The sequence below is a fragment of the Lepisma saccharinum genome, chromosome 12 (genome assembly GCF_977018435.1).
Source record: "Lepisma saccharinum chromosome 12, izLepSacc3.1, whole genome shotgun sequence".
Lineage (NCBI taxonomy): Eukaryota > Metazoa > Arthropoda > Insecta > Zygentoma > Lepismatidae > Lepisma > Lepisma saccharinum.
The window spans coordinates 35,967,358-35,994,460 of record NC_139240.1 but is presented as its reverse complement, the minus strand read 5'-3'; the positions used below and the strand labels follow the sequence as shown (position 1 = coordinate 35,994,460).

At 37.1% G+C, this 27,103-nt stretch overlaps 1 protein-coding gene across 6 annotated transcripts in view; it reads right to left on the bottom strand.

Annotated features, from left to right (window-relative positions):
* Nucleotides 1-473: 473 nt before the first annotated feature.
* Rab7 (RAS oncogene family member Rab7) overlaps nt 474-27,103 on the bottom strand; it is a 49,664-nt gene continuing 23,034 nt past the window's right edge. For all 6 annotated transcript variants that reach the window (XM_083132088.1, XM_083132094.1, XM_083132089.1 and 3 more), the window contains 4 exons: nt 14,349-14,550; nt 11,664-11,882; nt 8,386-8,618; nt 474-2,167 (listed from right to left, as the gene is read on the bottom strand). In XM_083132088.1, the coding sequence (XP_082988214.1) occupies nt 8,397-8,618; nt 11,664-11,882; nt 14,349-14,528 (621 nt within the window). In that variant the 5' untranslated portion in view covers nt 14,529-14,550 and the 3' untranslated portion in view covers nt 474-2,167; nt 8,386-8,396. The remainder of the gene's footprint in view (nt 2,168-8,385; nt 8,619-11,663; nt 11,883-14,348; nt 14,551-27,103) is intronic.

Below are 27,103 nucleotides of genomic sequence, written 5' to 3'. Positions count from 1 at the left end.
TTTTGCTATATAACTTGGGAACTATTGGGGCTGCAATGATTATATTATACCATTTTATAGCTCTCGTTCTGCTCTACAAAGTGAGACTATAGGATTTTATGTAGCTGCTCAAGAAGAGTGAAAAATCTTTTTTTTTGTCCAATTTTTTAACAAAACATGAAAGGAAGGAAAAAGGTGCTGAAGCATCCAAGAGGGGTAAAAAGGGGATGAATGAGCTAAACTCACGAAAAGGTGCAACGAAGTGTGTTCATTTTACTTAATTTCATATCCTAAAATACAAATCTCAAACGATCGGTATGAAAACAGCTATATCTTTGGAAAGGTGCTGCACGTTGAAATCCGTTCCCAAGCAATAACAGCATCTAGATTCTAGACTGAATTGCATAGCGTCATGTATGGATGTTGAATGAAGTTATTCTGCAACATGCATTGCAGAATACTACAGGTGCAAATGGAGAAAAATATTTCAAATATAGCATCACTTATATTATTTATTACTTCTGTTATAATACAATATGTCTTGCAATATAGACAAGGCAACCTAAGAATATTAAATTTCATTTTTTTTTAATATTCTATGTTTCCCCTTTATTTTCTTACGATTCACTTAAAAACGTTATATGCATTAGGCCCTCCCAAATTGAGTTTCGGTGCATTTTTTTTGTCACAAAAGAGTTTGTTTTACAATCTTTTAAGCTGTGAATTATCACAAGTGTTTTTTCTTCCTTTATTTTCTACAAAACGAAAAGAATTACGATTGTGGTGAAAAAAAATCCATTGAAGATAAGATAAATTCTCAGTCCACATCAATCTGTATGTACAAAAAATCACACATATCTTATTACAGATACCAAAAAATGCATTACTCATTCATTTTCTTAATCTTGAATGTTGGTTTGTAAAGCCAGAAAACAGGGTAAAGATCAGATGTGCCTACGGAAACTCATCCACAGGAAAAACTAACTATATGCTATTTGATGGCAGCATGACGTGAGAAATTTGCAAATCTGACACTAGCTTTCTATTTTCCCATACTTCCATGGTTGTAAACAAAAGTGCAAACAAAAAGATACTGTTGCAAAGTCATGGGAATAAATCAATCTACAATAGAAGCAGAAATTGGCAAATTGATTCTATTTTGTTTTACAATTTCAAACAGAAAAAAGCATTTTATACATGCATATACATATCAATATTTTAAAAAAGAACACTGTAATAATATTTGTAGATGTAAACCACAGTTTGAGATAAACAATATTTGCAGGGAACTGGTCACCATTCAAATCTTTAGAATAAATTTAACAAATGCTTAGTATTGTCACAATAAAAAAGAATACATTAATAAACAAATATTTACTACCTTAAATAAATGTTATCAACAAGTATTTCACACATACAATGGGTGGAATAAACTATTGATTTTATCATTACATAATCGATAGCCTGGGTAATGAAATAAACGCACTACGTACATATGAAAAGACAAGCCTAAGGATTTTTAAGCTTGCCAACTCCATAATAAAATAACATTCAATATGCATATTATACAAAAAAGGAAAGGGCACCTCCTTTTTTTTTATTACAATTTGATCCTTGTGTAACTCAAAGTACCTAGGATTAAATGAGTTATACACTCATTAAGCATATAAAATGCTTATTTTTTTCTCATCATTTATACCTATTAGATGCAAATTTGTGTAAACAATGTAGCCAATTGACTGTAAACAATGTGATGTTATAGCAGAAGGGGAGAAAAATTATTTACTATCCTGTTGCCGCTCGATTGGAAGTATCACCGATGTATCGACCAACTCTTCCTCATCTTCACAAATCGGCAAATTACTTTGAAACTCTACCAATAGTAGCAGCCGCACTGGAAATTAATCTTCAACCTAATATATATTAATATATTTTTAGGTATATATTTGAAAGGGTGCACGATAAAATACATCAGGTATCACAATATTATCTTCTTTTACTTTTTCTTTATTTTTAAGTTGTCCCCAGCTGAGTCAAGCTCTGTTACAAAGCTTACTTTTTTTCTCCATGTAACTTGCACACAACAAACTTCCGTGTGAAAATTTTGCAGTTCAACGTTCTAGATTAAAAGACACAAACTTTCAATCTTTGCATTCTGGGTCTGTAGAGCATTTTTGACAGGGTTAATCTGTAACCAAAAGAGAAACATTAAATATCAAATAATTCCTTTTAATCATAACACACACACAGCTAAATTTATTCTAAAAATGTTTTTACATGTGGTCATTATTTATTAACAAAAAAAAAAAATAACATTTTCTCCAATAAGAAATCTGCCATGTACCACTGCCTTAATTTATTTGTAATTTGAATCTTATTATTGACTGAGCTGTTATATGCAAATGCATATTTTTAATGAATAGGCAGTGCTTGAAAAATTTTCTTCAAAGCTAGGCGCCAGCTCTGAAAATCAGGCACCAGAAAACCACCTACTACCAATTGTGCATACTACAGTATGTTTCAAAATCACGCAATCCAAACTTTGAAAATGTACATCATGAAAATCTTAGAGATATTTACACCAGGTTTTATGCACTAAACTAATCCTGTAGGCTATCACTGGGTTCATAAATTTATGTTAGCATCTATCTAAATAAGAGCAATTACATTATTTTCAAATACATTGTTAATTTGCTGAAAACATCCGAGAACTGATTTTCAACAATAAATACCAACTCTTAAACAATTTGTGGGATCATCTGTTTGTGTTTGACTGGTTGTAAAACCATTGCTTTGTGAGGTACAGCAGAAGCAGGGCATTTTTATTGGAAAACCTCTTGCACATGAGTGTAAGAATGAGTAGTAAAATACTCTTCAGCAATGCACACGCACTGCTCCAATGAATACGCCATGCTAAATGAATTTAAAAAACAGGCACAGTAGCGGCGAAGGTGAGAGAACAATGTAACCAGTGGCAGCCTAGGATTCTCTCAAGAGTCCAATTTCTGCACAAAATTTTGATTTTTTACGTAAATGTACAGCCAATATTTAGACATGTTGCATGCAACTGTTGGCAATATTTCGACCTGCTAGTTTTGCCATATACGAAGATATGTCCCAAAAATGGCACTTTTCACTCAACCCATAAAATCGCCAGTCAAAAATTCATCAAATGTTGCACATGACCAATAGAGGTCGCACATGGCAGACTGACATCAAATGTCTAATTATGACCCTTCGATAATTTCTTGCATATTTTTCTCACTTAGAAGTTCATTTCTGGAAAAATTTGAATGCTGGTTTCAGTCAGCTATTAATTTATATAATTTTCTGTACGGAGTGAACTGATAATTATAAGCATTGAAAAATATCTCAATGGAGGCTTTATAATTCAGAAAACCCGGTGTAAATAACTCTTACAGTTTGCATGATATACATTTCCAAAGTTTGGGTTGTGCGACTTTTGTAATACTCTGTATAAGATATTGAGCATCACGGTATTCGCTAAATTATATTTGCTAACTTACGCTGTACTGCAATTTGAACTTAGAATCATCAAAATTTCGTACATATTACAGCAAAAGATCACAGTCGCCAGGCTGAAATTTTTAGTCGCCATGTCGATCTGGCGACCGGGATTTTTCGAGCCCTGTGAATAGGCATATATAAAAAATAATTGTGTTGTTCTGCATTTTACTAAAATGTAAGTAAATTGAAGCATGATTTATTTTGCATATAAAATGCATGTTAGGATTATCATTTCTTTAATTAAATATAAGTAGTTGTTTTTTTTAATCAGAAAGTACGTTGTACACCCAAAGGCAAAACAAATACAAGAGACTGCAAGGCAAATTTAGAAAAACACAAAACAGCATGAGGCCAAAAGTATCTTGCATATTTTTCAATGTAGTCTGCACCTCTATTAATACATTTTCCCCATTTGGATGAGAATCTGATAATCCCAGTAATGTAGAATATCCAGACTGAAAAATTGGGTTCACAGCACAATATATTTTTGTCATTATCATACAGGGTAATTCATAATTTCCCCTGGAGTTTCGAATGTCTACAGTACAAGAACTATAAATACATTCAGCAAATGGGTGCATATCAGTACATAAACAATCTCTCAAGTTTCCACTCGTAATAGGCCCCATCATCACCGTTCCAGTTCTGCATGGATTTCAAAGAGAAGTCGAGAAAAAGATTTTTGGTGACGAGCCCATGTTTCATCTGTCTGGAAAGATAAACCGTCATAATGTATGCATTTGGGGCATGGAAAACCCTCATGTAGTGGTGCAACACATCAGTGATTCGACTAAAGTGAATATGTTTTGTGCAGTTTCTTCGTCAAAAGTGTATGGGCCATTTTCCTTTGCGGAGCCAACTGTTACTGGTGTAGTGTACCTAGACATGATGCAACAGTGGCTATTGCCATAATTACAGCAAGATAGAGAGGACCTCGTTTTTCAACTATTTCAATAGATGGTGCTCTCCCACATCTCCATGAGAGCATCCGTGCTTACCTCAATGCTTAACGTCCTGGTCATTGGACTGGGCGTGCTTCTTGAGATGACTCTCCTTTTCTTGCGGGGCACCCATGCTCACCTCACAACCACAAGATTTTTTCTTATGGGGTTACATCAAAGATTGTATATTCGTGCCCCTTTGCCACGTGATTTATTACAACTGTGAGAAGGATCATGTATGCAGTCTTTAGTATTGGGACACGTGTGGCAGGAACTTGATTTCAGGATTCATGTCTGCCACATCACCAGAAGTGCACATATTCAGCATCTGTAAGGTACATACCAAACTTGGAGAGCTTCTTTATGTACAGATATGCACCTGTTTGCTGTATGTGTTCTAGATCTTGTACTATAAACGTTCAAAATCCTGGAGGAATTATAAATCACCCTGTATTGCTCTCTCTTATAACTTGACCTTCCAAAGTCGAAGCAAACAGGAATCAGTGAAGGCCAGATCTGGAGGTGGCTGATCATTCTGAACTTCTGCATGTTTCCAGCCGTTAGTCCGTGCCAGACAGGTGTCAACTGTGACCTAAATATGGATTACCTCTCCCTGCATAATCACCAAATGGATATCTCTGAACACAATGTGGTTCTATTTTTTTAAGGTTTTCTGGAGCTCGGATGGTTCCGGGTGGTGATCAAATGGTTCATCTTGAATGTACTTTCTTCTTCTAATTGAATTCATTAACCCAATTGTACACAGTGGCAAGGGAAGGTAAAGAGTCTGTGTACACATTGACAACATGGGCACGGATGTCCTTGGGTGACAGCCCTTCCAGCACCAAGAGCTCCATCACTGCTCAATGCTTCAACTGTTGTTTGGCCATGAATTACTCACATGGCTCACTTTCAAAGTTACCACAACCTCCAGGAATGATAGAGTACCAGAAATTGGGGAAATTTACAGCTCGTTCGGATCTAAATTCACCTTGGACTCCCCTTGTAGTTTGCAAATTGTGCAACAAATCTATTCAGTTTTCCACATGTATGAAAATAACGTCAATAAGCAGACAACAGCATGTGCTACGAATCATCCGATTCCCATACCTTAGACACACAGGGTGTAGAATAAAGGAGAATGGAAATGGTGATGAACAATTTTCTACTATTAACATTTGCCATTGGCTGTACAGTATTCAAAGACACGTTGTCTTAATGGGTTGGTGCCTTTCTATTTCAGTATAATCCTTTTGTTGATCATTTCTGTCATTTGATTTTTTCTTGCATCCTTTGAGTTTGTGTATATGAAAAGGGATGACAAGATAATATTATTTTGTGATGGACAATCCCATTTAATTTACACAAATATGTATTTTATAAATACGGAGAAACTAGTACTCACTTATCCACGAAACTGTTTTTTCTTCGTTCTATCAATTTCAGTGGCCACTGCCACCATCCTCGTTGGAACTTGCTGTACTGTTGCTTGGCGTGCATCCTTTGTTTGTAGTTCTCCGGCTGCCGCTAGATGCACTGTCGTAGCGGACAGGCACACCACACTTTGATTCCCCTGCTACTACAGTTAACGTCGGGAAATAGCAGATGACACGGATGCAGACGTACAGTAAACAACAATGCACCTAGCAGCAGCTGGAGAACTACAAACAAAAGACACATGCCCAGCAACAGTACAGCAAGTTGCAGCGAAGATGGTGGCAGTGGCCACTGAAATTGATAGAACGAAGAGAACACAGTTTCAGAGATAAGTGAGTACTAGTTTCTCCATATTTATACAGGGTGGCTCAATAAGTCACTTAACACTCTCAGTACAAGGCCACTGTGGCATGGAATGTGAAAATGGCGATGACCAATCATTGCCTGGCCAAGGGGGAACCACATTGACGCCACCCACACAGTCGGCGGCCATCTTGAGTTCAATTTGAGAATTTTAAATGGGAAGGGGGTCGTGCGACATATCAAAATGGGCTAGAATTTTACGAGAAATGCAATGGTGAAGGTTTTTTCGACGTATCTTTAACCAGTAAAAAGTTATGACTGAATTCTTGTACCAATTTGCTCCTTTTCGAGTTGTTAGAAAAATGCCTTAAAATTTGTTTAGCGCAACGGTAATGCATCGAGATCAAAGTGACGTCTAGGGAGAGAAGTTCGCATGCCATTGCACACGATTTTAATCGGATACATCCATGAAGAGCTGCCCATTATAAATGGTTGTCGCGAACAATTTACAGTGTGACGCTTCCATTGAATTAAAAGTCCTTCACAGTGACAAGGCTAATGCTTATGTTCAGAAGGAAGTTCATAACAGAATATTCAATGCTTTTTATCTGATAACCCATTTTCGACAGATCAAAGCTGAATGGTTAGTGTTGGTAAGTTAATGGTGTGGCGTGCTGTGTGGAACACGATTGGTTAGTCAATTTTCCATCAACGGAACCTTAAATGCTTAGGGCTACTTGGATTTGTTAAATAAACAGTTTTTTTCATCCTTGCTTATGGAAGAAGGTACTTTTTACAGAGTTTTTTCAATAGGGAAGAACACCAGAACACTTATGGGAACGTTATGAACCTGTTTTTGTCCAAAGTTAGTTATCAGATGACAAGGGTCGAATATTCTGTTTATCAACTTCCTTATGAACATAAACATTAGCCTTGTCACTGTGAAGGACTTTTAAATCAATGCAAGCGTCACACTGTAAATTGTTCGCGACAACCATTTATAATGTGCAGCTCTTCATGGATGTATCCGATTAAAATCGTGTGCAATGGCATGCGAACTTCTCTCCCTAGACGTCACTTTGATCTCGATGCATTACCGATGCGCTAAACAAATTTTAAGGCATTTTTCTAACAACTCGAAAAGGAGCAAATTGGTACAAGAATTCAGTCATAACTTTTTACTGGTTAAAGATACGTCGAAAAAACCTTCACCATTGCATTTCTCGTGAAATTCTAGCCCATTTTGATATTCGCACGACCCCCTTCCCATTTAAAATTCTGAAGTTGAATTCAAGATGGCGGACATCAAGATGGCCGCCGACCGTGTGGGTGGCGTCAATGTGGTTCCCCCTTGGCCAGGCAATGATTGGTCATCGCCATTTTCACATTCCATGCCGCAGTGGCCTTGTACTGAGGGTGTTAAGTGACTTATTGAGCCACCCTGTATACTACTGTGTGTCTCTTTTCCCAATTATGAATATGTATGTTACACGTAATATTTGAGTTAATAGTTTGACATTTTTTCTTTTCTCTTGGGAAGGGGAAAGCACACAAGGAAGGTGATGCATCTTTATTCAGGGGGAATGGATGTCCGCCAATCCTTAAGTTTCTTTCTTGCATCCTTATTGGAGATGAATACTGTGAAAAGTAATATGTTGTTGATGGGGAAAGTAGTCTTTTGTAGTGTTTGTTAACAGACATGAGGATATTTATTTACCTCATTTTCCAGCCAAAATAAAGGAACCATATTCACAGTTGGTGGATCTTGGCACAATTAAGGCGAGGCGCTGTCATACCTCATGCTCAGAGCCAGGAGGTTGAAGCCCGCTGCTGTAAAACCCAATGATCCACAGTTCTTCAAAAATGATAAGAAATGAAAATTCTTTCACAACTTAGACAGTGGCTACACCCAGCCAACATCCAGAACGTGCAACTAATAGAGGAAGTTTCAAACGCAAGGTCAAAAGGATGTGACAAACAAAAAACTTTTACGATTTTACTGACAATTTTCAACCTCCCTTATTTCATTTGAAGGGGGGTGGTAAGGTTGTTGCACCAGAGTGAACGGAGCGAGTGAAAGAAAAATGAAGGGAAGCATGTAGTTCACGTGTTACCAGAGGTTTCAGATATTATGCTACTTCAAAACCAGCACTTCAAGACATTTAGTTCAACCAGAAATTATAACAAGGAAACTTACCTACTCCACCATTAACATGAGCATCCGTCCGACCTTGCCCCCTTCTGTTCATTCGTCAACTTGATTTGGTCTGGGAATTCATTGTAGAGTTCCACCTCTGACTCCTGGGCCAATGCATTCTTCGCTATGGTCTGAAATGCTTGTTCTACGTTGATTGCTTCTTTCGCACTCGTCTCAAAGTATGGAATGTTGTTTTTACTCTGGCACCACTGCTGGGCCCTCTTTGCAGACACCTGCAAGCAGCCAACAGACACCACTTAGTTTTCTGGACAGTAACTAATAACATTAATGTTAAAAACATATTTTAATAAAATTCTTTACAATTGTCTGTTGTACAGTTGTTGTACCTGTAATCAGTTCAACGGAAGTGTTAAATGTCGAGAAAAAGTTTCATCACAAAAACAACATTTAATTATAAATAGAGCTGAGATGAACCGTCGGTTGGATTTTATTTACTGACACCAAATGATACTTTTCCGGCATTCTAATCATGTGCAGGGCTCACAAAAATGCCACACTACACATTCGCGGCATATAATTAGCAAAATTCAAAGTTTACATGGATTTTGTACCAATATCATGTGGAAAAAAACTGTGTGATTACGTAACAGGTATTTTTAATGGACTGGAATTTTGAACAACTTTTAACTACCATTTTAAAGCATCGGTACAGGTATCAGTTCAAAGTAGTATCAACTCGGCCCTAACCACTTTGAAGTGATACAGATACAAATGCTTGAAAATTCAAATTAAAAAGTTGTTCAAAATATTGATTAAAATTAGTTAAATGTATTCTACCCAATTACATGCATCAATTTATCAAGAGTTTTGCTTTAAAATATAAAAGAATTACATCAGAATATTAAAATGCATGTTACGCAGTATCGGCAGTGGTGGTGCCAGGATTAACCATCTAGGGGTGCTGAGGGAGTGCGGAATGAAATTTAGGGGGTGCGATGCTCAAAATAAAGGAAAAATGAAACCTTCATGTATGCTTTAGCCACTACATCAAATAGCAATCAACTTTCAGTATGCTTCTATGAAAATATGCTGATGATGACTTGATTCATTTCTGCTTGCATGCTTTGGCCACAATATGTACAAAGAAGTACACATGGCCACAGTTTCTGATTAATATCAATGGCTGTAGTATACAATCATAGTAGCCTCTCTTGAATACTTAATATTATACGCTCAATGCTTTGCATAAGTCAACGTAAATGACACTGCAACACAGATAAAAATTGATTTGATTGAATTAACAAAACATGTTTGGTCAAAAAAAAAAAAATAGTAGCACTTACTAAAGTTAATAATTTTGAACAAATTCTTTCATTTACTAAAGAGCATTTAGTACTCGTTGAACGATCATTTGTTTATAGTCTATTTAAACAGATGTTGCGTTACCAGAAACTATTTTGGTTATTCTGAAGTTTCCTTTTTTGTAAAAAGTTAACATTATTTTCTGCTCAAAATAGATTTTGAAAAAGGGCGCTGAAAGGGGTGCAGAAGAAACTTAAGGGGTGCACAAGCATTCCTTCGTGACCCCCTGGAGCTGCCTCTGAGTAGCGGTGGTTGAGGGGAACAGGGCAGTAGACTACTCTCACTTTTGCCCTGTAATATGGCCTTTTAATGGTAAGCCTTGCCTCAAGTGAAAGTAAACCGTCCTTGCCCTTGTTTTCATACCCAATCACCAACATTGATGCAATCACAAAATCCAGTTTTTAAAGGAAAAGTATCAAACAGTATTGGTAAATAAATACCAAACAATACTTTCCACTGCTGATATCACTGGTATTACTATTTAGATTCCCTAATAAAGTGAAGTGAATTATGGAACTTAAAACTTAACCCTCAAAAATGTATTAGAATGACTTTCTCCTTATAGAAAACACATTAAACACAAAATACTTCATAAAAATATAATTGCATTCAAAGAGTTGCCACACAGAAGGACCAGGACGTCATATTTGATGAGAAACTCTCCTATTCTGGGCACATTTCTACAGTCACTAAGGGTTCCCTGCGTATGCTGAGTCTACTCCATTGTTTTACCGAAATAAACAGCCTGTCTGCTATCACCACTTTTTACAAATTTTTAGTTTCACCTAAAATTCAATACTGTTAACCAATCTGGTCCATGGCATGTCGCTCAAATTTAGATAGACTACATTCAATTCTAAATTTCTTCCTTGCCATTGTTCACGCTGAATTCCATCCACAAAACACTTGCAAATGCCCTTTCTTCTGGATTTTCACTTATAACTCTCAAACTAGTAGACGTAATTCAGTGGAATTTGACATGGGCATACTATGATGTATAACAAACATGGTTCCCGAAGGGCACAAGTGGTAGTGCTACCCTCCAACCCATGTGTTACTTGCACCTGAGCAAAGTGAAGGCTGATTGCATGTTCATTGTCTGCAGTACACAGTGTGACACAACTAAATATAAAGACTGTGGCCATCAAGATTGCCTGACCTCACCTCACCAGTGTACTTCCTATGGGGTATGCTAAAAGGTAATGTACCACAACAAGCCACAGATTCTCTTGAAACTGCAAGAAAACATTCAGAGGGAAACTGAGTAGTGACTCCTATTGTTTTGGTGAACATCATGCCTGTCCTACATCAAGGTATGTCCATATCAAATTTCACAGATTTGAATCCATTAGCTTGGAAGTTATAAGGATAAAGTTTTCTTATTTTTCTTTTTTACTTCTTTCCACAAAGTGTTGATTTTATTTCATAATTAACAGTAACAGAAAGCAGAGTAACATGAACAACTGTAGTGAACTAAAAGTTTCAGTCTGCAATTTAAGTCTAGATCTGCTATTACACAATACTTGTGTACTTTATTTTGCACTACAGCATATAGTTCTTGCATAGCAAATTTGGAACTATTTTACAGGTGGTATTCCTTTCTTCCATACAGCACGTATCGAGTTGCATCTGATGATTTTCAATATTAATGTTGTTAGCTTTACAGCAAGGTTACAGAAAAATTGTGACTTCGCCATGGATAAAAACCTTTTCATTCAATTCTCAAACCTTGTACTGCATAAGACATACAAAGCAAAACATGGCTGGTACTAATTTTGCACGAAACTTACTATGAAAGTGTCTTTTTTTAGCAAAAAAATTTAAACTTGACCACTTACGATGATTTTTCATACAGGTCTTAGATCAAAGTGGTATGGGTCTAGCCATGGTTATTATATTGATTAAATTCTAGCTTAACACAATACAGGATCACAAATAATGAGTATTGAACTTACCGCCCGATGCTCCAAATCTACTTTGTTACCCAACACAACAAAGGGGAAGTTTTCAGGATCCCTAGGAGATGCCTGAATCAAGAATTCGTCTCTCCAACTGTCCAAGGACTTGAAGGTGTTGGGAGCTGTGACGTCAAACACTAACACGCAGCAGTCGGCACCTCTGTAGAACGCGACTCCGAGACTCTGGAATCTCTCTTGGCCTGCCGTGTCCCAAATCTGAAAGGAGGAATCGTAAATGACCACATAAATATCATGTAATAGAAATTGCAGATGTGTTGTGGTCATTAATGTTAATATTTCCACCATGGCTGGTTTTATATCCTACCCTGTAGGGAATTTCTGACAGGAGCCACTAGAAACACTTGCATGTTGCTCCAAATGGGTGTTTTTTTCAATGCATGCATTGGGTCACCTTGGTCTGTTGTTTGCACATACATAGTGAATGTTTTGCTTTAGACTGAAGAGGCTAATGTCACTTGTCACTTCAGTGTGAAATCCCGGTTTGTTGCCTGTTACCTTGGTCTGAAGCTTCCGTAGGGTTTCACCATGATTTGAATCCTTTCTTCCAATTTCCCCACCAACCTTGAAGCAGGATTGGATGAAAAATATTACCAATCCTAAAAAAAAAGGTATATTGCAACATGCCCTGAAAGCATATGCAGGTATAGCGCCGAAACTAACAATCCAGGACATTTGTCGAGGTAATGTGATGAGCACACCATGCTCTGGTCACCTTTAACCCCCCCCCCCCAACACACACACACACACACACACACGCGCGCGCGTGCGCAGGTTGAGCGAACTCTCGGAGAGACTCCTGGAGATTTTCTTTTTCGGATTTTCTGTTTAAGTCCACCCTATGTGCGAATAGAATAATTGATTGATTGGATTTGAAATTGTTGGTGCGTCAGTACTTAGGCTATTTTACACCTGTCACACTTTATGGGGTCCAGCCCCTTACCATAACTAAAATACAATGCTTTTCACAGTCGAGTTATCTGTAGAGAGGCAGCTAGTACACAAGGCAGTGAGAGTGCATCTGCCGGCATTTAGACCTACAGCTGTATGCAGACCTTGGCACTGGGTGCATCAGTGATTCAGTATCCAGATAGCTAGTGTCCAGTTTGCACGCGTTCGTGAAGTGTTAAGGTGTTAACAACTGTTTAAGATTGTTTTGTTTTAGTTACGTATTGCTGGTGCTTTCCTGCAGGTTAATAATGCCACGATATCCGTACAATTCAAAACAACAAATTTTTATGGATGACTCTTACGTCATTATGAAATTTCTCCATCGCCTTGCACAGAAACAGACATTTCCATGATGCCTGCATGGTGAGCTAACAAGCTTTTAAACCTGAAGCCATACATGAGAAGAATTGAAAGAAAATATCAGGAGAGAAACTGAAGCAATTCTGGAAGAGGAACTGTTACGCATTAGTGAAAATTTCCTAAAAAGGTGCCATATATGTGTGTATGCAGTAGGAAATTTCCAACACCTCTTGTAACAAGATACGTGGTCAATGTAATTGTACAACGTTATTTCATTACATAGCTAGCGGTTCCAGTTACGTGGATGTTGCAGCCAATTTGCCGACAGACTACCTCTTACTGCATGGCATGCAAGCTGCCGCTCCACGGATAACTTGACAGTGAAATACACTGTATAATTAATATAACATAACTATAATATCGGAGGATATATTCTTACCTGGGTTAAAGGTCTTCTTCTTTAGACTCTGTACCAAATATAAATGAAATAAGGTACAAAACAGGAGTTTTTGGTTATCATGGAAACGAGGTTTAATGGTGTTATTAGTTCTTATTTCTGACACTTTTGGCAAATCGTGAAGAGGATAAATGGTAATATGAAATTTGTGATACGACCAACACACAGAAGACTCACAGAGGATTATACTGACTGTGGGAGCAGATGCCAGAGCCTTATTAATCTGAAAAATTCCGTCCAGGGTGCACTACATGGAAGAGAGGTTGGCATTCAGAGTAGCTGCTTACGTCCTGAACAAGGACGAATGAAATACCATTGCAAGTATTTTGTCTTAATCGTATTCAGGGTTGCTACGACTTTTTGATTATGAAATTCCCCAACATTTACAAGTTTTTCAGTTCAAAAATAAATTTTTCCAGACATGTTTATCATCATCATGAGTTTTGCTTTGAACCTTGTGTTTTTCAATTAAATAATAACCAAACAGTAAAATGAATAAGCACAATATTTAGTACTGATGTGCCAACAGCGTACATTTAATTCCTCGTACCATTTTTTCAAAAGCAAATTTCATCCTACATGCACAAAACCCATTCGAATAACAACATCATGTCATAACTGATACCACATAAAATCACGAATGTCTCAACCAATGTAGCAACAAATTTCGATGGAATTGTACCAGACCGAGAATCTTAAGGACGAGAGATGAACAAGTTTCTGAACTGAATCTATTTGGAGAGTGGAATCACAAGAACTGAATATGGAAGTGGAAATGAAACACTTGTTCATCTTGAGACTTGTTCTCTTGCAGATTTCAAAATGTGCGTACACATTGCAATCTGCTTTAGTGTACTTTCTGGACATTACATTGCTACGTCTTTCGACAAGAGTCAATGATTGCAATTGTAACAGTAATCCCAACATTGTCAATGAAAACCTTGGATCCCACTCACCTGCATAGTCACTATTCGGTCATCTACCATAACTTCTTTAGTGAGAAAATCTGCTCCTATTGTGGCCTTGTATTGGTTGGAGAACTTCTTGTTCACATACTGGTTCATGAGGGAAGTTTTGCCAACACCGGAGTCTCCAAGGATTATCACCTTTAGCAACAACTTCTTGCGGGATGCCATGATTCAATACTTGCTAGCAAACCTGCAAAAGAATTCCACACTTGTTATAAATGCACATAAAGAACAGGCACTTATGCAAGCTACCCCAAACTGGTCAAATCAGAGCTTAATTTGGATGCTAGTATTCAGTGCACCCTACTCAAGATTTTTTTACATGATGATGTCAGGAAGTGAGGAAGACACTTAGCAAACAATGGTTTTGTCAGAGAGATTGCAACAATGCATCGACCTCTACGGAGAATATGTGGAACCAGCCGAACTGAAATCTACTACCTTCAAGGAATGCAGGTTAGGCTAATCATTTGTTGATTTGTATATGACAGCGTGGATAAAAATCATAGTTTTTATTATTTAAATCGATTATTTTATTTACAAAAAAAACTTAAAATTGCTTGTATATCTATCTTTATAGAGAGTTTTTCTGGTAAACGGCCCTGTAAAATATTTGAACAGTTTGATTAAATCAAAAAAAAAAATTATATGAAAATATACATTTTTAGGTTTCTGATAATGTATATATGAACCAAACCTACTATGGGAATGTTTGTTGAGTATGTTAATGAAGCTATAATAATTGCAGTAACTTTTCTTTCTGTGAATGAATGAATTAATTAATGATTTGGTGTTTTAAGCCAACTTTATGCACAGCGTAAGGCTAATCGGGACTGGACCTACAGTTTGAAGTGGGATCCGAACCACTATGTGCCTCCACCAGGTATCGAACCTGAGACCCCTTCATTACAAGGCGGCAACGCTACCACTGCGCCATCGGGGAGGCTCTTTTTCTGTGAAAATAAAGCATTTTGGATGTACTATATAATTGTAACTTAAAATATTTGTTAAGTTTTTGTAGCTGCATTTTGGCAATTTTTAATGATAATTTGCAAACATCAGCTCCCATGTTTATTTACAGCTTAATGATAACGGCAATATTTTATGGTTTAACATGATTAGTATTTTTTATATTATGCTACACAAATTTTTGCTATTTTTGCCTATCAATTTCTTGAATTCTAAATCAAGAGAAATTTAAACTTGGCTACAGTTTACATTTCCTTTCCTATGAGCTTCACCCCATCCTTTTTTTTCTTAGAGCCTAATAAACACTATTTAATGATTACAAGGTAACTGTACTTTCACCAAAAGTGATTCTGATATCTACAAATTCCTTGTGTACATTATTCTATAAATTATTTCTTAGGGATTTATATCAGTGATTTTCTTTTTTTAAAAAAATCACTAGATTTAAATCATACCACCTCAGTATACAGCCCCCTGCATGTGTGTGTGCATGTGAGAGACAGAAATAGGAAACACTCATTTTCAGTCACAGAAATAAGAGATGGCAAGAACAGAAGCGACTGTTATACCTACATAGTTGCAAGGTCCAGATGGAAGATATAGTTCTCTATATATATATTGTTCTCTCGCGAATTTTGTAAAAACCTGAGTGGTAGGATGTGATTTGTTGTTTTAAGTCCACTTTATGCACAGTAAGGCTAATCGAGACTGGACCTACAGGTTAAAATGGGATCGGAACCACTATGTGCCTCCACTGGGTACTGAACCCAGGACCCCTTGATTACAAGGAGACAACGCTACCACTGTGCCATCGGGGAGGCTGGTAGGATGTGGTGTTGGGGGGGGGAAGGTGGCATATGAGAAGGAGGGGTATAGAGATTGTTAGGAAAGTTACTAAATGGCCTTATTGAGTCTAGGGGGTGTAGTTGATTAATGGCTTATATTTAGGGCCTCTCCCATGTCTTCCACTGAGGTTTTGGTAGACAGGGGTAGGGGATGAATGATCGCTACCTGGTATCAATCTGTGAAAAGGGTATTTTAACTTGGTACAGACAGCAACAGTGAAATCCAAGTTTTGGATGTAGGAGCAGTGGTTGCTTAAACTAGTGAATGTGCACCCTCACTTGCTTGAACAAATTGTTCCATGATTAAATGTGCATCAGGTTTTTGTTATGCGGTTACTGACAATGAACCAACACTTATAACACTAAACTGTGCCCTCACCAGGAACCGAACCTAAGATTAATTGATTACAAAGCAATGGGTAGTCAAAGGCAGATAGAACAAGATTCCTGGCTGAATTACAGCTATGTAGCCAGTACTGGCATAAATTTGTTTCTAAAAACTACCAAAAAAAATCTAGATAAATTTCATCACACGTGTGTAATGATTGAAAATATGTACTTGTCTAGTCAACCCCATCCAGTCACAATTTCCTAATTTAGAGTTCAGAATTCATCAATAGTTGGTAATGAGTAACATATGCAAGTGGAACAGGATATTTATCACACCATGACAGTCTTATCCAGGGGTAGGAAAACTTAACAAAATTCAGGCATTAGACCCTTTTTTCTCAGGAGCCAGGTTTTTTGTTTTTAATATGGTCTAAGAAAGCCATGAATCAGACTAACATAAAGCTACACATTTTGAAATATGATCTTACAACACTTAATTTACTGATTAATGCAAGATTGGATTAAAAGAAATTAATTCTTGTCCTGGAGTGACCTTCTCAAAAAAGGCTCTACCATATCGCCACAGATTTTAAAATTTGGCTAGCAACAGTGTCAAAATTTCTAATGGTATAATGGTATGTTTATTATTCTGATTTAATGATGCATGTGATACAGAAAACACACAAACATTAAAAAACACATATTGTACCTATTTAAAAAAAAAAGTAATTGAAATTTCTGTAAACAACCTCGAAATATTAAATACATAATAGTAATATAATTAAGCCTTGTTTCCATATTAAACACAGTTGAAATAGCAAGAAAAATGATATCTCAAGGTTGCAATCATTCTTTGATTGTCGCTGACCAAGGCAGATTTATTAAAAAATAAAAACACTTAACAAGTAACATTTCAACTCTGTATCAGGGTCTTCCTCAGACGAACTAAACTGTATACAGCAGCTTTTGGGTTCACCCAGGCTCAAATAAATGAGTACCTGAAGATAAAGGTAGCCAGAGCATGGTGCTGATCACATCACGTCTAAAAATGATCAAGATTGAAAATATGTGGGCCCCTACCCTACATGTGTCTTCAGGGCACGATGCAAAGTGCACAGGAAACTTCACATTACAGTAGTATAATTGATACTACGGACAGTGCCACTTACAAGTGTAGAAAAGGCGAGGCTATTTGATTGAACAATCAGATTTGCTTACACTTAAAACAATGCCAAGATGGGGCCTGTACCCCAATTCTTCAGGTGTGATATGCTCTGATTTTTAAGAAATTCTGAGTTTCTAGTGTAGAAAAGGCGAGGGCTCAACAGATAGATTTACTTATACTTAAGACAATGGCAAGAGGGGCTTATACCCTAATTTTTCAGGTGTGGAGGTTTGGGTTTAAGTCCTCATAAAATATGAAGCCTCCCCTGATGGCAAAATGATAATATTGTTGTCTTGTAAACAAAAGGCTCGGGGTTCGAGTCCTGATAGATTGAAATACATGTGGCAAAATAATATGTCCACAAGTGAGATTTTGAATAATTACTGCTAGTTGATAGCCCCCAAATCTGAAACCCCCCCCTCCCTCCTCTGCTCAGACAGATTCGGCCATGTGTGTAAAAGCTATATCTGTGTGATTGTTGTTTATAAACTTGTCAAAAATATGGCTTTTTTGGCAATATTTCTATGCTCTATAACTTACAGATCTAATTTAATATACAAATTTGAGCTGTTGCCTGCTTTTTTCCAATCTCTGATCAATTCTATTGCTTGGGGTAAGCAATTATAGCTCGGAAATGCATGAATCTATCAAAAGACTAATGTTTTGCCTCCATGCCTTGCCGGCACGCAAGAGACACGCTAGAAGGGGGGCATTAATGATTTTTCTGTATGATTCACTGAAGAGGCCATGTACATGCAACATGCAACATGTAAAAGTGTAACAAAGATTATTGAGATAAAAACATATTTTCACACAGTGGCAATGAACTGTACCCCCTTCATGCTGAAAGCAATTCTATTCTGATAATATGAACATAGGCAAGACTTGGGAGAATAATATCACAGTTCAAAATCCAATTTTGTCTGTATAAGGGTCTCAGAACCCAGTAAAATATGGATATATTCCATTTGGAGACGTGTTAATATTGTTGCTTTGTAAGCAAGAGGCTCTGGGTTCGAGTCCTGATATAAGATTGAAATATATACAACTGCCCACGCATAAGATATTAACTGCTAGTTGATAAACAGTTGAGGTTTGTGTGTTGTATAACAGCAAAACTATCACCAAAACCTAGTTACTGCTGTTGTTTGGGTATAAAAGCACCAGCTCAGCCACTAACTGCTGAACCCAACTGATATTTTTTATTAAGTATAAAGTTTTGAATTGAAGCCCAGGAAATTGTATATAATAAACAACAAGAAAAAAAAATGCCGAATCAAAAATATTGTGACCAATGCAATAAAAATATATCTAGTTCTCATTGGGCTAGGCATTGCCGTATTTGTAACTCTAAGAAATGCAGAAAAGCCACAAAAATGTGTCCAAGATGCCATAAAATATTAAGCAATGCATATTACAAATGGCATAAGTGTAATTCTTATGTACAGTCATCAGCATTGCCCTCACAACCATCCACATCTGGTCTGAAAAGGAAGCATGAAGCACCTCTTAATGCTAGAGCAGCAAAGCAGCCACGCTATGAACCCATCCGTAGCAGTTTTAACGGCCAATTAAGGGATCACCGGTTTGTATCAGAGCCAAGATGTGGCATTGAGAATTTCTTGAACAGTATAAATTCTAATCTGCAGGCAATTCTAAATAAACAAAATGGCTCTTATAAGCTCTCCCTCAAATTGTTTGTACAATATAAGAAACCAAACGGCACAAAATTTACACACCCCCACGTAACAGAAACTGTACCGGTATATTCAAACGCAAATTCAGACACAATAATAAGCAGCTTGATAAATCAACTGAACATTAAACACTCTGAATTTGCGGCAAAAGAATCAGGATGGAGCCTATGCGGTTCATCACACAAGTTATATGTTAATATTTCTGAATTCAGCCCATTACAAGGATCTACTTATGTACCATTGCCTGCTAATATCAAAAACAAAAGAGCCGTAGTCAATATAAAAAATGCCGACCAGAAATGCTTTTTGTGGTGTATATTAGCTGCTTTGTATCCAGTTTCAAGGAATCCTGAGAGAATAAGTTATTACAAACAACATGAACATCTTTTTGACGATGTAATGGAGGGTTTGGAATATCCAATGTCAGTTCAGAATATTGATAAATTTGAAAAAAGGGCCAGGCACATCAATGGCAAACAATTATCTATTAATGTATTTATTTGTTCCACTGGCAATTGCCCGATAGCACCTCTCAGAATCAGTACACTTGATGATGAATCTGCAATTCCGATTGATCTGCTCCTAATTGAAGGGGACGGCACATATCATTACACTCTAATACATAATCTTCAAGCTTTAGTGAGAACACAACTAGACAAATCCAATACAATATTCAAGTTGTGCAGAAGATGTTTAACTGTATTTGATGGTCAAAAAATGGTAAATGGGATTCGTGAAAAAAATGCAGAAATTGCAAAAAACAAGTTAATTGAGCATCTGAAATATTGTGGCAACCATAAACCTGTTCATATGGTGATGCCCAATCCAAGTGAAAATTGCAAATTCAAAAAGTATGAAGCCTTGTTGGAACACCCTGTATATATTGTCTGTGATTTCGAATCGAACCTCAAATCTCTTGCATTCTGTAGCCCAGATCCAGAAGAATCTTCAATTACACCATACCAGCTGCATGAACCTTCCAGCTTTTGTTGTGTGGTTATACGGGATGGTGTTGTTATTAAAGAATATTCATACAAGGGACCAAATGCCATCAAAGAATTTGCACATAGAATAGAAAATGTGTGCCGTGACATAGCATCTAACATCTTATTAATATCAAAACCCATGCTGCCTTTAACAGAGAAACAGATTGAGGATTTCAACAATGCAGAAAAATGCCCGGTATGTGATTCTGAATTTTCAGATACAAATATCAAGGTGAAACACCATTCTCATACAGATGGTAAATTCTTAATGGCCCTGTGTAATAGCTGTAATATTAAGATCAAGAGACCAAGATTTATCCCCATATTCTGCCATGGAGCATCCAATTATGATTTCCATCATCTGATCAGGTACGAGGGGTTTGAGAAGCAGAATTTAAACATTTTAGCTGAAAATGATGAAAAATATATATCTATTAGCAAGATAATTAAAGTTGATGGTGTTCCTATTCACATAAGATTTCTTGATTCTTACAGATTTTTACCTGCTAGCCTGGCTACACTGGCCACTCAATTACCTGATGATCAATTCAAAATCACACGTGCCATGTTTCCAAATCTGGACCTGAAATTAATTAGGCGGAAGGGTGTATATCCATATGATTATGTTACAGATTTTTCTAAATTTGATGAGTGTTCCCTGCCACCACAAGAAGAGTTTTACAGCAAAATCAGAGGATCTGGAATCACTGATGAAGATTATCACCATGCCCAATTGATGTGGAACAATTTAAATTGCCAGACATTTGGTGATTATCACAAGGCTTATTTGAAACTTGATGTCACCCTCTTAGCTGATATATTGCAGGCATTCAGAAAATCTTCCATGCAAAATTATAAACTGGATCCAATATATTTTTACAGTGCCCCGGGCCTAGCATGGTCTGCAATGTTTTTCAATACCAAAAAGCAATTAGATCTGATCCCAGATCAAGATAAGTATCTGTTTATGGAGCAATGTATAAGAGGGGGGGTGGTGCAATGTTCTCAGAGATATGCCAGAGCAAATAACAAATACATGCCTGATTATGATCCAGCACGGCCATCAAATTATATACTTTATGTGGATGCAAACAACCTCTATGGTCACGCCATGATGCAAAAACTGCCATATGCAGGGCTTGAGTGGGTTGAAAATTTCAATATTGAAGATCTTAAGAATTTTGATGACAGTGACAGTGGCCTCTTCATAGAGGCTGATCTGATATTTCCAGATCATTTGCACAATAAATTTTCTGATCTGCCCCCAATTCCCGAGGTTCAGTGCTCACCTGGCTCTAAACAGAAGAAGCTCATGATGACTCTAGAGCCGAAACAGGGTTGTGTCTTATATTACAAAAACCTCCAGTTCCTGATGAAACATGGTGTTCAAGTAACCAAAGTTGGCAAAGTCTTGAGGTTCAGGCACTCAAGATGGTTGAAACCATACATTGATACAAACACGGAGCTTCGAACATCTGCAAAGAGCCAATTTGATAAGGCCTTGTTTAAATTGATGGTGAATTCAGTGTATGGCAAAACAATTGAAAATGTCAGGAAACATACCGATGTTAAAATAATTACTGACCCCAGCCGGAGCAAAAAATTGGTTGCAAAGCCCAACTTCAATTACAGAAGAATTTATGATGAGTACATGGCACTTTTCAACATGATGAAAACAAAGATCAAGTTTGATAAACCTATTTATGTAGGGGCTGTGATATTGGAATTGTCCAAATTACATATGTTAATATTATATTATGACGTGCTGAAACCTTTTTACGGTGATCGTGTAAAATTATTGTACATGGACACGGATAGTTTTATTCTTGAAATTCAAACAGAAGATGTTTATCAAGATATGTCACAGCCTGAATTGTTTCAATACTTTGATACCAGTGAACATACAAGAATTCAACCCCACAACAAAAAGGTGCCTGGCAAGTTAAAAGATGAGACACTTGGTGATGTTATTGTGGCATTTGCTGGGTTAAGAGCCAAGATGTACAGTTTTGAAACATGTAGTGGCGCTGTTGCCAAAAAGGCCAAGGGCATTGGCAGAGTAACTGTTGAAAAAGAGCTCCAATTTGAAGATTATGAAAATTGCCTCAAATCACAGAGTTCAATCAGAACATCAGAAAATAGAATTCAGAGTGAGGATCACTTGTTGACTTCAAATGTTGTAAGAAAAGTGGCCCTGGACCCACATGATGACAAGAGATGCATTTTGTCATGTAACATACATACTCTACCTTGGGGGCATTGTGATTTGAAAAATGGAAATCAATGCCCAATTACAGAGCACGATTTGAAATAAATAAACATGCCTATGAACTTATTTGGGTTCAAAAAACAGGCTATTATGGACCTGCCCACACCACAACCCTCTTCTGATTTACAATCTGTAATGTCTAAACTGAGTGGCTTGTTAATTATTCATCTGAACAGCATACTTACAGATAATGATGAAGAAACAGGCAAAATATTGTACATATTTAACAATAATTTAAATCATTACCAATTACCTGTAGGTGGTCAATTGCAATTTATTACAACCCCTGAGGGTGATGTCAAGATTTCAGTAGGGAGAAATATTTATAGAATTAAGCACTCAAACATGGTTTCTGGCACTGTATATACTGTTTCTGCTGGTGACTGCTTATATATTGAGGTCCCTGGATCCTATGACAAGCTTATACCCTTTTTTATAGAATTAAGAATCAGATACTCTATAATAAATAACCACTAAAACAAAATGCCTAATGATATATTTGGCCATACAAGACATGAAGATCACAGTGATGAGATTCTGATGCTTGATGTCAGAGTCAAGAAATTAAGAAGTGATTTACAAGCTTTGCAAACCACACTCAATGCCAGTCTTCAATTAGAAATTACAAATTTGCAATCACAATGCATGGACCCTCTTCTTAAAATTGATTCTGAACTCAAAGTGCTGCTTCAGAAATATACTGATTTGGCCACATTAGATAATTTTCAAAGTTTAGAAGAAGCTGTAGCAGCTCTTCAAGCCAAATTTAAGACCCAGGCTAACAACTCCGAGCAATTGAAACAGCAATTGGAAGAGCAGATAAATAATGTCCAGGCACAGCTCCAAACAATTGTCAAAAGCATAAAATCACAAGAAGATTTTGATCTAGTGATTTCCACTCTAAAAGAACAGATTCAGTCACTCCAGATACCTAATCTGGATCCTCTGCACAATGCCATAGCCGAGGTTAAAGAAAAAATTGAGACACTTGAAAATTTTATGAACAACTTGCCATCTTCTGATGCTTTGAATGCAATAACTCGGAGTGTAGCAAATATTAAGCTGCAACTTGAAACATATGAAGATTTTGGAAAAATTCAAAGTACCATAACCCATCTTGAGGGTACAATAGCAGCAGTGCAAAGTGATTTGGCAAATGTACAAGAAACTCGCCTGCCTGGGATTGTAGATACACTTGTCAGTGTCCAGCAACAGATCACAAAGCTTGAAAACCTCAACACTGAATCTGAACTATCTCATTTTCATCACTTGATCGATGATATCCAAACAAAGCTTGAAATTTTACAACAATCCACACCCTCTCAGGCAGATATAGCCCTGCTCCAAGATGCTATGCAAAATGTGGCTGATGCTTCTGAATTAAACAATGTAAAATTGGCACTTGAATTTTTGCAAAATACAGTATCAAATCTTCCCACATCACAGGAACTTAAAAATATTAAGAGAGCAGTGAATAGGATATTGAAATCAGAAGATATCAAGAATATCCAAGCAGAGATCAAACAACTCACTCAGACAGTGGCCACTCTACCAACCAATCAACATATTAATGAATTGCATGCCCTGTTTGAGGATATCAGAAGACAGGTCCATGATCTTACTGCTCAAAATTCAAAATTGGCAGTTGTTGAAAATTTGCAACAAATTGTAGCTAATATCAAGCAACAGCTAGGGACCATGGAATCCAATCAAGCAAATGCTCTGTCTGTTTTTGCCACCCAGCTTCAAGAGATTGTGCAACAATACAAGAAACTTGTTGTGGACATAAAGATCAAGCCAGGCCATGACGATGTTGTTAGGACCATCAATGAGCACCTTGAATCTGTAACAAGCAGATTGCTCACAGCAGAAAAGGAAATAACGGGCATAATCGAGAATCCAAAACATACAGTAATTCTTGAATTGTACAGCATCCCCAACAAAGAATATGATTCACCATTTACACCAGGTGGCAAAATATATATGCTGTCCCCTGCACAATTTTATTACCAGTTTTTTGTTGGGGGCACATTGAGACCAATCAAGATCAAATATTGGCATCAGCCACAGGCACACCACTACCCTACCTTATCAATAACAAATGCTGACAACAAAATGAAAATCACCAGTGTAGAGTTGGAGGATTTTACAGATCCCAATACATTAGAAACAGCCTATGCTGAAGATGATGGATCTCTGGAATTTAAAATACAAATAGGGGACAAACTGTATTTAGAAAATCCTGTAGTCTCAGCTGCTGAACACCCCATAGTTGCAATATTCTTGTTTACATATTATGTCTAGTTGTTGATGAATTACACAGACAAGCCCGACATAATTATAAGAGACTTCCAGTAGTCACAAAGGGCATAGATGATTTATGGCAGAGCGACTTGATTGAAATGGCAAGTGGGCAGTTGAAAAACTTAGACAAAATCAACAAGGGCTACAAGTATCTACTCACTGTCATAGACACATTTTCAAAATTTGCCTGGGCTGTGCCACTCAAATCCAAGACTGGAAAATGTGTTACAGAAGCCCTCAGGACAATCATCAATCATTCAGGAAGATCACCGCGCTATTTGCAAACAGATAATGGCAAAGAATTTTATAATTCAGTGTTTCAACAATTTATTAAAAGCCGGTCAATAAAACATTACTCGAGTTACAGTGATCTCAAAGCCTCAATTGTAGAAAGATTCAACAGAACCCTAAAAAATCTTATGTATAAACAATTTACACTTCAAGGTAATTATAAATGGGTTACAATCCTTCCAGAACTTCTACATAAATATAACAACTCGGTCCATTCCACAATCAACATGAAACCCTCTGAAGTAACTTCATCTGATGAGCAAAAATTGATCAGGACTGTTTATTATCCTAGATACCAGCCAACAACAAGAAGGGCCAAATACAGGGTGGGCGACCAAGTAAGAATCAGCAAATATAAGCACTTATTCAAAAGAGGCTTTACAAGAAACTGGAGCACTGAATTATTTACAGTGGTTCAAGTTAAACCCGGGACCCTTAACACATATATAATAAAAGATCACCGAGGAGAAATTCTCAAAGGCCGATTCTATGAACAAGAACTCAACAAAACTAAACAGCCTGACACATATCTCATAGAAAAAATCATCCGCAGAAAAGGCAACAAGTTATTTGTCAAATGGCTGGGTCATCCGGAAAACAGCTGGATCGATGCAGACAAAGTGATAATATGAGCACCTGGGATGTTATAAAAAGGCTGCCAGAACCTGAACAACAGAATAAGAGAAATGGCAACTTGCTGCCTGATAATATTAGATGTCTTATTGTTGGGCCATCTGCTTGTGGTAAAACTACACTAATAGTTGATAATTTTTTATTGGCACCCAACTGGTTAGACTGGAAAAACAGGCACTTGTATGTTTTCTCAAAGAGCTTGGAACAATTAAAATATCAGCAGCTGATGAAGCTATATGATGGATTGGATATTGCCACTTTTGAATCAGATGTTAAGCCACTTGATGAATGTCTCGATAATTCTGTTGTTGTGTTTGATGACATTATACTGGATAATCAAAACAAGGTTAGGAATTTCTTTACACAGGGCCGGCACAAAAACATTGACTGCTTCTACCTGGCACAGACTTTTTCTAAAATTCCGAAGCAACTGATCCGAGACAACAGCAATTTTATATGTGTGTTTCATCAAGATCATACCAACCTCAAACACATACATGATGAATATGTAGGTGGGGACTTGAGCTACAATAATTTTTCCAAATTTTGCAGCAAGTGCTGGAACCAGGACAGTTATGGGTTTGTCACAATTGATATGACAAGAACACCTAACACTGGCAAATACAGAAATAAAAGCAACGATTTTCTAGACGTTGAGACATAAATAAACAACCATGAAACGACCAGTCATTGATGATCTTAAGTTAAGAGATTATCTTGTAAAAAGATTTAAGGGATGGAAATCAGAGAACCGTGGAATTTATGAAAAACACAAGCAAACAGAACAGCCTGTAATTGATGCTATTAATAATTTAGGTAAGAATATCAAAACTGTTACAGAGCAAAATCAAGATTTGATCACAGAGCTTGTACCTGTAGCTGCAAGGAACATATTAGATTATCCATTCACCCCACTTTCCAGTATTCATACACCTAGTCCTGTTGCTCCTAGAAGAATCGAAGCTAGTCAGGATCCTATTGAATTGGGTCTTCTTGCTCAAAAATATTTAACCACACCTAAAGACAACAAAGATGAGGTGTTTGGCTTATATGCCGACACAGAGCTTGATGGCAGCATCATTCATAGAATCGGTAATTTCAGAGTAACATTTATGGGGGATGATATCATTGTTTATTCAGAATCTCGTCTCGGAGAAAAAGGTGCTTTTGTTAAGTACACCGGCACACCTGGATTGTGGGAACTGATAACTAGGAAAAAGCCTGGCAGCTATACAGATCAAGATTATGAGGATT